At 30.5% G+C, this 15576-nt stretch overlaps 1 protein-coding gene across 4 annotated transcripts in view; it reads left to right on the top strand.

Annotated features, from left to right (window-relative positions):
- Positions 1-662: 662 nt before the first annotated feature.
- Positions 663-15576, top strand: part of LOC124357087 (fatty acyl-CoA reductase wat-like) — a 54078-nt gene continuing 39164 nt past the window's right edge. For 2 of the 4 annotated variants that reach the window (XM_046808513.1, XM_046808515.1), the window contains exons 1-2: positions 663-2931; positions 7119-7158. In XM_046808513.1, coding sequence (XP_046664469.1) covers positions 7156-7158 — 3 coding nt within the window. In that variant the 5' untranslated portion in view covers positions 663-2931; positions 7119-7155. Of the gene's footprint in view, positions 2932-7118; positions 7159-12221; positions 12549-15576 lie in introns of those variants that run through there. The other 2 variants (XM_046808516.1, XM_046808514.1) reach the window with 1 other exon arrangement.

Raw genomic sequence — 15576 nt, 5'->3', positions numbered from 1 at the left:
AAACACATTATCAACTGTGCTATTTGAAATAAAACTGAAAAACATGATAACTGTAAGGCTATAGCCAATTCCAGGGCTTTATTGATTGGAGTAAAGAGAAACTAAATTTAGTAGTGTATAAATCATAATTAACCATTAAAGTGCTGGATATAAATTTCTATATTTACCCCTAATGTGCTACAAGGTTCTATTTGAATTAAGACTTCTGAAGTTATAGGAAGTAAAGAATTGTGATCATCCTCTCGACATGGAAAATGACGTTTGGTTGCTTGACCATCAGTTTCATTTCAATAAAAAGCGGCAGAGAATTTTGAATGGAGCGCATCTATTACCAGTTTTCCAAACTACAGATCGATCGAGGACAAAAACTTTAGTAGTGATATTTTCCACATGTGGGAGTCACCTTACAACGTGTGATTTTTCATAATACACATGGGAGGGGTAGTTAAATTAATTAGATTATATTAATTAAAATAATTCGTACTTTCTTTGTCAGTTTATTTTGTGTTAATTTTTCTGGTTTTGTATTAATTCGTATAATATTTTATTAATACAACAGAAAAATATAAGAAAGTTTTATTTATAATTTGGAGATAAGTTATTACAATTAAAATGTCTAAAAGTTTTTACTAAAAGAAAATGCTTTGCAATTTAAGAAATTTGGTTAAAGATTTATTTGAATGGTAAGTTTAAATAAATCATAAATTCATGTCTACATGCTCAAGCTATTTCCAAAAATTATTTGAGTACACTTACACTTGATTGACGGGAAATGTAGGTACTGGTACTCTCTTGGTAAGCCTTCGTGTTTGATAGAATGGGTACACATTTTGAACTGAAGGGGCTACATTACTATTCTCAAATGATGATTTTGTGTTTGTAATTTTTTGGTGGATTACTGCTGTTTTCTTCATACTTGAATCAATGAAAACATGTGATGATGATTCTTTGATGTGTGCAGAGTTTGTTCATGGTGTGAGGTAAGACGATTTCTTGGATTTAATATAATTTTGGATCATCTTGTTTGGTTTTTCATAACATTGCTTGATAATTAATATTTGCAAGTTGTAATTATCTTTCACTTTTTTGTTCAAAGCATTGATATTAATTTATTATCGGCTATTGACTAGGAGTTAATAATTATATGTTACGTTGATACTGTAATGACTTGTAACAGAATTGATTACGTTCATTATGAATTGAAAGTGGATTAAGTAAAGAGTTGGTAGTATGTTTCAGTACAATTTTAGTTAGGAATTCAAAACTTTAAGATGTAAATTTTATGCTCTTAAGTTTGTTTTTTGCAGAGATTTACAAATTTTAATCTCACACAAATGATCAGTATGGCTGAGCGCAGCATTGCCAAATGAAGGAAGTGCACATTATGTTGAAGGAGCACTACACAAACCAAGTTGCAATTATGCTTAAAAACGATTAAGCACGAAAGCCCATTGTGTTAAAACAGTACATAATAAACAAGAAACATTTCAACACAGAAAGAATAATCATACCAATGATTCAAAGTGAATGATTGTTGTATAAAACTATGGAAGCATGAACTATGGTGACCAATTCTCACAAAATTAATCTTGGTTTTTGTATTGGCAGTGGGTATAAAGAAAGAGAAATATAAAAGCTCAAAGTAAATTAATGACAAAACTTTATATAAATTATATGAAATGAGTTTATTTTGTTATAAGAATTACAAAAAGGCTAAACAATTCTCAAGTAAATCTATAATCACAAGTGGCGCAAACGACTGAATGGACTAATGCAGGAAACTGAAATGTCAAGGTGAGACAGTGTTTTTGTCTTAACCAAATCAAACTTTACAAAACAAGAAGAAGCCAAGGACAAACAAGGAGATAACTGAATCAAGCAATGTTGAGCATTACTGCTGCTTGGATGAATGACCTCTGAGCGATCCTGTCCTTACATGTAGTCCGCCTACTGGGCCATTGGTGGTGGTTGTGAAGTCACCTCAAGCTGTTGGTTTGCAAGTTATCAGTTAGAGAGGGCTTATTAGCTCTAACTTCTAGTAAAATATTTTTTTTTAATTTTTTGTGAGAAGAGAAGAAAACCAAATATTAAAGGAATTTATGTTTCCATCAAATGTAATGTATTGGTTGGAATAAATGTTAGATAATTTTAACTGTACTATCTAAAGAAAATACCAAATAAAACTGAATAATTGTCCTAAAACTGTCAATAACAGTTGCAGATAGCATAATGGAAAATCTTTCTATCTTATTGAATGATTGGTGACTTGATACTAGAGAAATTATAGCGAAAAGATAGATTTGTGCATAGTTTAACTTTTCAAACATTATTGCAAGCACATCTTTACTTATTTTTAGCTATGTTATTTTTTTATTTGAGGAAATTGTCTAGATTGTGTGATAAAGTGAATAGTATGATTCATTTTGTTAAGGGTGTATTCATTATGTCTTATTTAACTCAATTTTATTTGTGTAAATTGTATTTGGTTTAACAATTATTTCCTGTACTGGGTGGGTTTTGTAAATGAAGTAAAGGTATCAAAATTTCTGTTTTATAATTTAGTGTAACTTTCTCTACGCATTTTTCACTAAGATGGTGTCAGAGGTTAAAGATACGGTTGGATGTGGAACTTCAAGTAACAGCGTTATAAGAACTTTTGCAATGTCCGTTTACTGTATGTGGAAAGAATTTGTGCAAATATTCTACTTCATAATATTGAATTGTGCTGTCACAGGCAATGGAAACCAGACTGAATCAAATCAATGATTTCCACTGCTTTTGTATCCAGAGTGTTTTAGTTTTCATTCCAGTATTCACTTGATGGAAAAGTCTGCAGCTTGTCAGAGTCTTGCTTTTTGGGTGGCTCGTCTGTGGTCGCTTCACTTCAGAAGGTTTTTGAACTGCAAGGCCCACATTTGTGACTGTTCCAAGGTATTCAATTTTATTATTAAGTCTTGGGTGTAGCTTTGATTGGGTTGTTATAGAGTAAGTGCACTCATGAAGAATATCTCTTATTTTAAGTTATCTGCCAATGTATTCACAGGAATCGTGATTTAAGGATATTGATTGAATTCCATAGTTCTTTTCTCAATGAAATACTGTGTAAATCTAAACGTAACCTTGAAACCAAATAGGCCCATAATGATTATTAATTTGTTAAGTCTGTTTAGTATTATCATTTTGTACATTTTGAAGTATGGGTTTTGAAAGTTATTTAGGTGCTGCCGCAAGATAAAGTAACCTTTGGAAACTAAGACCATTAGTGCTGTGTGGATACCGAGGCAAATATGTTTTGATCAGAAAAAAACGCAAAATTTAAAATATTTAATTTATTTTGTTTCATATTACAAATTCCCATAGTTGTCCATAAAAAGTAAGAAAAACATAATTCCTGACAAAATCTATTGGATTCATAAATGTGTCACTAGTACTGCTTAAAATATTCTTGATTTTTAAAGACTTTAAATGTAGAAAAACGTTTAGAAGTCTCATAAGTTTTCACAGATTTTGATAGTACTTTATTCAGCAGCAGATTGAACTAGTTTTTCATGGTAAACCATGTTATGGTGATAGTGGGAAACTTCTTTTACTGATTTTAAATAATGAAGAGTCTATCCGTTATACAAATTATCAAATGCTTCCACAAACACAAAAATGGTACTTTCTTTAGGTGTAATAATTTAGTATGGAGTATTTTCTTACAGAAATAAGTTTTGCATATCTATTGTAAACACAATGTGCCTATAAAAACATTCCTTTTGAAATATAACACACACCCAACATTTTAAACCTAAATGCTGAATGTGTAACACTAGCACTGAACTTGGAACTGATATTATGACTACTGAACATATCTGATGAACTATTTAATTATTCATGTTTTTGGTTGCCCACAACAAATCCAAAGTTCTAATATAAATATGGCACAGACCAAAGAATGAAATAGACAGGGCATTCTGTTTTAAGGGCTATTACTGACTATGCCTTCATTGTGGTCCTAAATAGACATCATTGACATCCTAAACTGACAGTCAATGTTCATTTATTTACGAAACCAGGAGGGAGGATATTTAAAAACAATTTTTGCTCACAGTCTTATTTAATTTTCTCTATAAATTTAAACCACAATTTTTATTTATGGATAGAAAAGTGAAAAAGGATCAAATTTTATTTAGTATATACTATGTGAAAAATTAGTTTTCCTTTCAGTATTTTCTTAAGGGTTTGAAATTCCCTGAAGCGTGTGGTGAACACACACAAGGCAGCACCTCAGTCCTCGCACATATATTGCATTTCTCGTCTTAACTCGCTCCTGTCTAGTTGTGTGTCTGCACATATGACACTGTTATATTGGATACTTCTTTTTATCTGTTGAGGGAACACATGTAGGGAAACGAGGCTCAGCCTCAGTGGAGGTTCAGTAGGAGAAGGGCGACCTCTGTCTCAACAATGGAATCATATGCGGTTGTAATAGTCATTTGGTTTGGCACCTGTCAATCCAGCTTACAACCGTGCTTTAAAATTCTGGTGCTCCAACCTGTAACTCTTTTTGGAACTCAGGCATGTATAATCTGTAACTCATAACAGTACCGTAAGCATTGATATGAAGCAAATGTAAAAACTTGAACAGGTCTGAACAACTATACTAATTATATACAAATAGTAGCCCTTGTTCAATTAAGGCATAATTAAGTTATTACTTTAATTAAGCCTTTAATAATAGCTCCTAATAAACCTAAGTTTTCTGTTTTGCATTCTATATCTGTTTCTTCCTTAGGTATGTGAAATAAAGTTAAAAAAAAAATTAAAAAACTAACTTTCCATTGATTATTTGAATTTTTTAATGTGGATATTATGCAAACATGATTAAGAATCACTTATTAATTTGTTGAAAGATTATTATGTTACTGGCAAGATAATTTCTTATGCCGTGTTTTGGTTTTGTATAAAATATGTATGAATTCCAAAACTCATGATTTTGATTTCATTCTTAGTTTACTTTTTAATATGAAATTTCATTTATATACGTTATTATTCTGTTGAGTTATTTTGATGATATTAAACATGAACCATATTAACAGTATTATAATTGCTAATTTTTTAAATGGCTTAAAGTTAAGAATATCAAAATTTCCAAGGCTTGAATTAATATTCATTAAAGCATTGTGGAGCAAATATAACATGTGTTTTAGAATCTGAAATGTATATCACTATTTTACAAGCAGATGTAGATCAAACAAAATCCCTCAAAACTATTGATATTAGTTTTGTAATTAAAAATTTAAATTTTTTAGAAGCTTGTAAAATTAAGTTTTTTCCAACTGTTCCTTGTAAGGAGTATTTTATATTAGGAATGCTAATTTTATAAGTATCTATTAATTAATTGACCCTCTTAATCCAAAACTAACAATGTCTGCGAATTACAATTACGATGAGCTAGTCTTTTATGTTTCATTTATTATTTATTAAATTAAATTTGAACAATGGAGTGAGAAAATAGCAGTAAGAAAGTCAAAGATTTGTAAATAGTGAAAATCAAAATGGCCTATAATATCTGTCCTCGTGTATTAATCTTGTATTTTGCAACCATTTACAACATTATTGTGTGTGTAAAGATTTTATAGGTAATAGATAATCTGCACATTTGAGCTCAGTTGGGTTTGTTCTGGAAGGACAAGCTTGTTTGTTTGTGCCTTGTTCTTTGTTGTGCTTTGTAACGGAGTGTGTGCTGCTGTCAGTTCTCGCTCTTTAGCTTCAGGAGTTGGAATTATCTCGGCAGCACTTGTCAACTGGTCACGACTTTGTGCACAACTGGACTTGGAATTCATTGTTCATTCACTGTAAAATTGGTCTTGTCTAGGTGAATGACTTATAACTGTTTCCAGTATAAAACTGCTTGTGAATATCACAAGTATTTCAAGGTGTTTGATAGCTTAAAAGTTGGAATAAGTCAATATATATTTCTTGGAGTTTGCTCAGGATGGATGATTTTTAATTTAAAGAAGTTTATTATATATTTATTCATTTATACAGTTTTATATATTATATAAAACATTATCTAAATTAAAAAGAAAATATATCTATAGTCCTGGTCACTAGATCAGGTGTATTAGTATTAATTAGTGTAGCTGTAATCAATATAAATAACCCATAATTTGATTACATTTTAGAGCCTGAGTAGCATATACCATAAAGTTAGAGTTGCACTAGTAATTACAATTACCTTAAAGCGATGATACGGCTAAAACTTACTAACATGTGTTTTTTTTATATGAGATTTACAAACTGCTGTCCGAGGACAGTTTGGCAATTCAATAGATATCTGTTTCAATAGGTAACAGTGACTAAAAAGTTCACTTGCTTTCTAGAAAGGTGTCTCGAGGTCAATCCTTCCATCTTTATCAATTAAAAACTATACACTGTGTATCCATACTTTTAACTCGCACTGTATATAGTTATATTGAAATTTTCATTGGTTCAATTCTAATAACTGTCAATAACAACAATTAAAATATTTAATCTGTTATGCATTTTGGAATGTTTGTCATTTTTAGAATTATATATTAAAAACAAACGTTTTGGAACAGCCTAGCTTCACTTTTAATGGAGAATATTGTAATTTTATAATTTTAAATCTATAAAAATTATAATTTAAAGTGATTTATAATAAATATTAAACAAATTATTAGCAGTCAGTTTGATATTTCATTTAAAAGAGGTCCATAAAAACTGTAAAGTACTGTAATTAAAATTGTCATCTCTGACTAAAAAGTTACAGGAATGAAAATGAGTGGTAGACCCTTGGACCAGGCACACTTTGAGCACAGTGTTATTAATAGTGTAGAATTACATACAATTATTGATTACCCGCTTAGCTTAGTCCTTATCTAACAACAGGTGGCGTTCCTTGCCATTTGGACTGATTTTTGTGGCCGCTCCTTTAGTTTTGTATATATTTACATTATTTACATTTATACTGAAGCGAAACATATGTTAGTTAAACGTTTTTATTTTGTTTCCTTGGGCATATCATAATACTTTGTGTTAAATGTTTATTTCTATTTTCAAATGTTTAATTTTTCTAGAAAGGTTTCTTATACAAAGTTATTTTTTTACAGCTACACAAATTACTAAAGCGACTGTGGAAAAATATTTATGGTAAGTACATACTTTGTATTTTAAGTTTATTTGATTGCTAAGTAAGTACTTACTTTGAATTTCAACCCTCCAAATTCTTCTTTAGTCTGTGCAATATTGTAGTAATATTAGGGACTTCACTGAGTTTTCTTTAAAATAATTAAAATTATAAAATATATGGTTTGTATAAAATGTAGCACAAAAAACTATCATCACAAAATATACGTTTCAAAGTTATAAAACTATGATCCAAAATGTAATATATTTTTTTACTTATTTGATTTTTTTTAATTTTGTAGTAATATACGAGGTTTCCAATTGATTTCTAGACAAAAATGAAAATTTCTGAATTTAAAAATGTTTATGTAATTATAGATAGATACATATAAGGAGTCAATAAGTAGTATCTAATACTAACTTTGTGTGGGAACAGCCTATTCAAAGGAAATCACAGATCTATAAATGTATAACCTATGTCTTTAGGTTGCCATTAATGTAACTTTTATTGTCTTTGACGAGTTTTTGGATTGATACGACTTTTATAGCCGACTCATGTTGGTCGGTGAAATAAGGCAACCCTGTTAAAATGATTGCATCAGCAAAAATATCACCTGAAAGTGTCCGAACGCAAATACTTACTGGTTAGTATTTATAATTGTTATTTTACTGTAATTTTTCTCAAAACTTATCTTATTTTAAACTGAGCTTAATTGAGCTTGTAAATCAAGATTAAATGAGCTTGATTGTTTGTGCTTGTTTGTTTTGTTAACTAAGACCCTTTACTTCTTTCTGTTCTTAATTGATATGTGTTAGTAAACATTAATGTTAGTTATTTACCTTTTCTTTCCAGATTAAAAATTGTATTTTGGCAATAAATAAGTTGATTCTCTGTAGTAAATGGTAGTTTTTACAAAAAAGTTTATTCATCCCTTCACAGTGTTTATGTTAACACTTCTTAAGTATACTTGATGTTAACATCTTCAGTTTAGTTGACAGTTGTCTGTTATTGTACTTAATGTCAGCCATTGTTGTATGTAAGAAAAATTAAACACAGTGAGTTCAATAATAAAGGTGAAAATGTATGTACTGAGAGTTTTACCTGTGCACTATTGTACCAGTGAGTTATAAGCCCTATAATCTTTTAAAGATCAATAGTATTTCCTACAATTTTCTAAGAAATTTGTATCTTGTGCTTTCAGTTGTAATTTTATTAAACAATGGTGCTTTCTCATAATAATATTGTCACACTTTTTATAAGATATTGGATTATTATTTGTTTTAGTTACTTTGAAAATTGCCTCGTCATTGCCTTTTCCAACTTATGAAATATATTCAAAAAGAGGAAAACAATAAATGTAATTTAGCAGATAGAGTTTTGTAAACAAGATACCAAAAAATGCATATGCTTGTCCTTTACTTAATACCCTTTATTCCTTGATCAAGATTTGCTGTACAATAAAATAGTGTTGTTGAGTGTAAAAGAAAGCCATTGTATGAGAATGTCCAACATTAGCATTATTCATCAGATGCCTTCATCAATATTTATACGAAATTGCATGTTTGTTTAAAAATAATTTTGACCATTGCTCCTGATATTGGTTGCTCGATTATACTTTTTTTGCTTTTAATGTTGGTCGAACAATGTTTAAGTTGGAGTGCACTCTGTTACTACTCAACTTTACTTACTGTAAATATAGAACTGTGTGAAGAACGCAATGCTGACAAGATTTGGGTAGTTCCAGCAAAAGAGGCCCTCAAGTGGAAAAAATAAAAAAATTTAAAAAAATATTTTGACACTATATTTGTTTGGACAAAAGTATAAATTTTCAACACATATATATTTTTTCGTTCTTAAATGCATTTTATTTGTTTTATAGGTATCTTTTAAATCCCGTGCTGAGTTACTGTAACTTCAGATTTTTTTTGCTATTTCAATAGTGCCGTAATTAGAATACTGAAAACAGCTGACTGCTACCATTGTTTAGGAGTGAAGAACCAAGAATACATCATCAACTCCATACAGTTATTGTTTGAGTTCGTAAAATATTTTTCATAAAATTGATTATCAACTTTGGTACTACAGCTTGTAACACCCGTAACACAAATAATAATGTCAAAGTTCTAATTAATAATCAGGTAAATTTTTGTAAAAGTGAGGTTATGTTTATGACTAATAATGCTATATACTTTATTAGATATTTAACCACTTATTAAGTACATAAATTGGTGTTACGGGTGTTACACAACAAGTGTTATGGGTGTTACATTTCATCAATGTAACACCCGTAACGCAAAGTATGAATGTAATATGTTCACAGCTACTGTAGTTTCCTACCATTTTCAGCCTTAATAACATGTTCAAATTGCTTCTGTAAATATTGTTCATTGTTAGATACTAAGTATAAATTCATACCTTATTTCAGAAAGAAAAATTTCATTGTGAAAATTTGTAGTCTAATACCATGGCCTAGGCCTATATGCCAGAGAATAACCAAGTCCCATTATGGGGCCTCTCTGTACCCTATGACTGTATACCTACAATCTTAACCGCATCCTAGGCTATATTGATATTTGTATTTAAGCTCCCTGTCAGTTGGCCTAGTACGGAGAAAGCAATTGCTTGTGGTGGTTTAAATTATCTTGGTACCAAAGCACCAGTCACCTTTTATTTTACTTAGAAGGCACTTAGGCCTAATATTATATTGCTGTACACTTAAAATACTACTTAAAACTATTTCTAGCATTAACCCATTGCGAATCACTGACGAGCCCAGCTCGTCACGCAGCGACCGGGCCTAACGGATGACGAGCTCAGGTCGCAAAAGCGGTCTGCTTTTAAATTTCCCTCCAAATAGTTCTGTTAATGTCTGATAGATCGGGCGATCGTCTTTCTTTGTCAACTAAGAATGTTTAACAACGGTCTACGTTTAGAGTTTACCAGTTTCAAATCGAGGTGTTTTCAAAGTTAGTGAGCCAGCGTTAGAAGTGGCATGATTGAAGTTCAAAGAGAGCTAGAGCGTCTAAATATTAATTGTTTAATCATGTTAAATAGACATGAAAAATAAAACTTTAAAGTGTTTTGATTCTATAACTTTAGTGTACACAAACTTATAAACCTAATGTAGCCTGTGTAATACCTTTAGGTTTGATTTAAGTTTTCTTTGAATTTAATAGAACCAAATTACATGGTTAATATGAATTTCACTGGTTTTTTTTTACATTTAAGTGCCTTAAAACACATTAACAACAATGTATTATCTATGTAAACATCATGAAATTAATTTAATTGTTTATAAAATGTAATAAGTGTACTAAGTTTGAAAACAAAAAAGACAAAGTAACACCCGTAACATTTTCTGTAACACCCGTAACAACACTTTTCAATTTTTATTTCAGAAATGTTTCAACATACAAAAAATTCAGATGCAATTTTATTTATATTAGATTGTTAAGCTTCCAAATAAAAATACTTCAACTTTTTAACAATGCAAAATTAACAGAGTTTATGATACTTTCATGACAATACAAGAGGTCATGTCTCATTTTTGTAACACCCGTAACACATCTTTTCAGTTCTGTAAATCTCTTATGGGAAGAAAAAAACTGGTTATATTTGTACCAAAATGAACATAAAATCAAAATACAATTATTTTTTACCGTATTTTTTGGGGAAAACATTTTTTAAGTTAAGTTATTTAGTGTATTAAGTGTGTCGTTGTAACACCCGTAACAATGGAATCACCCATTTGTTTTTTACAACTACACAAAGAATGTTCTACATCTTTCATTATGTGGGGCAAAAGTGGTGATGATAGAGAGATGATGTAGAGGCTCATATTCCAATACCATATTTGTTTTTACATCTCACAAATATGTTGAACATACATTCTATAGATTTTTACAGTATAGCTATACAAAATTTAAAATGTATTGTGTACAATAGAACTTGGTTTGTACATAAATTTATTTTTGAAAAATACAAGGATAAATTTTAGTGTCTACAGTAGATTACAAAATTGAGTATAACCTCCTGTGTATATTAGTTATTCTTAATGAGATGATAAAACTGAGTTGAATAACTATTTTTTAAATAATGTTTTTCAAGCCCTTACATTTTGAATACAGTTATATTTTTGGTAGCATTACTATATTATGTTTCTTATAGAAATACTAATAAATTAAGTTTTTTGTTTTAAAAACTGCTATGACACGCAATTGGGTTAATGCTTTTTTGGCTTTTCATGTAGTATAATCAGAACAATCTAAAAACTATTAGGTACCAAAAAAGGGTTAATGTTTTATCAAAAGTAAAAAGTTCTTTTTTAATATGCGAAATGTTTTACTTGTTTGCTGAGGAATACGAAAGAAAGTATACAAATCTATTGCATGTTATTTTACAAAAGGTTTTTCCCCCCTAAGTTCTTCCAAATTACAAAATACAACCCAGCACTTAATGCTTATTACTGGAAAATGGCCATGGCATTCAAACAAAGGGTTATTATAAAACTTGCTAATTTAGTATTTTATTTATGCTTTAATAAAAAAGTCTAAATTAATTATAAGTTTGTGTGTATACCATTATTTGCAAGTAACTGTTTATATTCAACATATGCTAAAAAGATTAAAGCTATGGGGAAAATAGGAAAAATATTTGAATATAAAAAATTAAGGTTTTTGTATATCCAGTAATAATTATCAATTATATTATGAAAAAGTTATGTCTACATCCTGTTTAAATATACAAGTATAACTTAAATAAAATAAATAATTATAACCAAACCAATACAATATTTGAAAAACTTGCCCACATAGTATGCAAAGTTCAATGCACTAGTAGAAAATAATTCACATTCGATTAAATTAAAACCCTACAACATCATTGGTAACAATAATAGATGTTTAATCCTGATTACAAAACCTGTACTAAACTGTTCATACTTAAATTAATTTGTTCGTTGGTAGCCAACATTTTAAAAAGGAAGTAATTATTTAGACAAAAGAAAATTATTATACAGATAGATCACGTTAACCTCCATGAATAAAACAACATCGTGGGACACAATTGTGTCTGTCATTCAGTGACTTCATTACTTCAGGAAGCAGTGTTTTAACATCGCACGTGTCAATGACTTCAGGAAGCAGTGTTTTAATATCACACGTGTTGTGAGGACTGAGGTAAACTTATGTGTGATCTCCGTCACTTTCTATATGACAAAGTGAGGGATATGTTTGGTGAAAGGCTACATTGACACTTTTCAGTGTACTAAAACCATAGAAGTGGAGTTCTTGAAATTTTGTGATTTCGTTGTGAAAGTAGACTATGCTCCCTTAATAATACTGAATGAAAGAAGCAGAAAATGTTGTGCCACTAAGTCATTGTGATTAATAATTGGTTGTGGATTATTGTTCAGGTAAAGTTTTGTAATTTTGTGTAAGTCATATCTATACTTAATTTTAAACACTTGCATTAGCAGCATTCATTTTGTAATTAAAGTTACATTAAGAGGAAGTGAATGTATACAAGTGTATTTAAAATGTATTCTTCATGTGTATATACAAGTGCATTATTCATGGATTCTGTACTGCAAAGATTTTATCCATTTGAGATAACACTATAAATGTGCCTTACAAAGTCATTACTTAGCATTGAGTTAAACTTAGTCAATCTGTTCTGAATGACTAACAAAATGAGATATCATAGCAAACCAGGCCGTTTGGTTTTTTTATTAGTAATGTAAAGAGATCTCAGTTAATAGTGAAATTAGTAGTGTTACCCCAAGAAACTTATCTTCCATACTCATGCGAAGTATAATAATACATATAAGTCCTATGTGGATAAACAACAGTTTATTTTCCACAACCCAGGCTTTCAATTATATGTCTTGTGCTGTCATGGAATAGAAACAATAATAAACTAGTAGAAAATGTATTTGTTATTAATATATTATAACTACTAATAATAGGAATTCTAAGTCATTGCAAACTCAAGATATCTAAGTTTTCATAAATAATAAACAAGACTTGGAGGTGGCCCCCCCAACTAGGAATCCAGGAATAAGCTGGGAACCTTCCTGTAGAGCTGTAAGAATCTCAAAAACAATTTTTTCGTTTCTAAAAACTTAAGAAATCAAGAAATAATTTGAGTCCTTGAATCAGGGCCTGATTAACCTCAATACATTGTATTTTACGCAACGTGGTCCGTAAAACTCTGAATGAAGATCGACATATGTTTGCGAGTCTCATCTGTCGCCGATTGTCTCCACTAGAGTGGAGTTTATTTTTTTAGTTCTCTCCTGTGTTGCGGTAAGTCCTCAAATATGTAACAATTCATTGTACAATTTAAGTTGGCCAACTGATTGTCTCTGACATCGGTCACTATATGAGCGGGAGCTATAAGCGGTTTTAAAACGATAGTGGCTGTGATACTTACAGTTTTTTGTGTGTTTGTTTTATTCAGTCACTGAACAAAGTTGTCCATTTTCTAGAGTGGAAATACTTTGTTATAGACGTTTGTTATAAAAATGTTTTAAAAAAGTGTTATAAGTGTAAAGTGTTATAAAAATTATTAGAAATAGACGTTTGTTGAGTTTAGGTTTGTATCCAATTGTACTTAGTTTATCGACACCAAACATGAATCTCAAGCCTATTACAACTTCAAAAAGTTGTGTACATTTTATATGTAATATTCTATATCATAAGCTGAACAAAGGGAAGGCAGTAAATCAGGTTGGTCCAAAAAGGTCTTTTCTCTGCGTGCTTATGTGTTCATGTTGGGAGTGTATGTTTCTGTTGGTTTATCTGTACATTATCTCAAGAATGGTTTGACGTACAGCAGAAAAATTTAGCACAAGGTGGTCTGTTGAATAGTAAGATACAAGTAATAAGATTTTTTTGATATTTGCCATTGTTCAGTGAAATCTGATCTCTTCCTAAGGTGAATAATGAATCTAACAAATAACTGCAATCTAGGTTAAAATAAACTATTCATACCTGAGTGTTGTGACAACATTATAACAAACATATTGCCTATTAACTCCATGCATACTATCTCTAAAACGTGCGCTTACTAAAAACAAAACACTACTGGTCTGCAGTGAACCACTGACCCCCGGTGATGCATTGCAAGTGTCTGAAAAAAATCCTTTTACCTTCAGTAAAACAAAAGCGTAGGTTGGGATGTAGACTAATTTGCGTAGTTAACAATGAAGTCTAGTGGCAAATTTGTGCCCAGTGCTGTCTCTTCATGATAAGTTCCTGTCTAGGTTGAATGGTTAATAAGCACACTCTTATGTCGTCTTACAGAGTCTTTAATTGAGAATGACTTTTTGTCGTAATAGAATTCATTGACTATTGGCCTCATGTATATAATTTAAAAACTGCAGTATTGCTTGAATAGTTTTTTTAAAAAATTATTAGATATTCATTTAATAGCGGGATTCAAAAGGATGCAGTTTCTACATTCTCTTTAGATTTTATAAATTTGTCTGCATCCCAGCTTCTTCAACTTATTTATAGTACTGTACTCTAAGACTAAAGTAATTTCTGACTTCAATCCGTTCACTTTCTTCATCAATAGTAAACAAAGCAGTGTTATAAGTTGAATTGATGGAGGAATTTCTCACTAGGCCATTGCAGATATATCTCAAAGGATGGAAAGTATTTTATATATGTTGTTATCAAGCTGACAGACTTTTCAAGAGATTAATCAATGTGGCAGTCTTTTGTGAGATTAACCCTCAAAGTGCTACTATCGCACTGTGCGATATGTTCGTACCACTTCAAAGTGCTACTATCGCACTGTGCGATATGTTCGTTTTTTTCATATCACAGACGAACGGTTCGCTCAATAACGACGTGGTTTATAAGGCTACATGTAGGAATAAATTCCCTATCAAGTAACGTAATTAGAACTATGTAATTCAGAAGTTTACGAGGAAGAGTAAGAATAATAGTCAGCTGATTTCGATGCGTGTTTGTCCGTTACGGTCGTCTCGCGGCCGACGCTCTGTGACGTTATTGTTTTGCTTCGTTCTTTTGATTTGTAAGTGACTTATATTATTGTTTATTGAGTAATTATTTGTGCTATGAGTGAACTTAGTAATTCAAGTGCCATTAGGCGCTGTTTTGATGACGATTTGAGTGGAAATGATAGCGATGCAAGCAGCACCCCCACCAGAGAGTGACTCAGACTAATTTTTTTTAGTCTAATGTAAATATGTATGCAAGCCATTTTTTTTTGTATTTTTAATACTTTATCTGCCATTTTTATTACTTTTACTCATATCAGTAACTAAATATATGTTTATTTTGAGGCAATAATCACTATTCAACTACTTACTGCCACTTGTTGATGTGGTAAATATTTTAGTAAAATTTTTGTGAAAAAACATTGTTTTGTTTTTTACCAATTAGTATTGTGATATGCTGTGCAAAAGGTTA

This window comes from Homalodisca vitripennis, chromosome 3 (genome assembly GCF_021130785.1).
Source record: "Homalodisca vitripennis isolate AUS2020 chromosome 3, UT_GWSS_2.1, whole genome shotgun sequence".
NCBI lineage: Eukaryota > Metazoa > Arthropoda > Insecta > Hemiptera > Cicadellidae > Homalodisca > Homalodisca vitripennis.
Note: the sequence above shows the minus strand (reverse complement) of the source record. Positions and strands in the feature narration are given on the sequence as shown.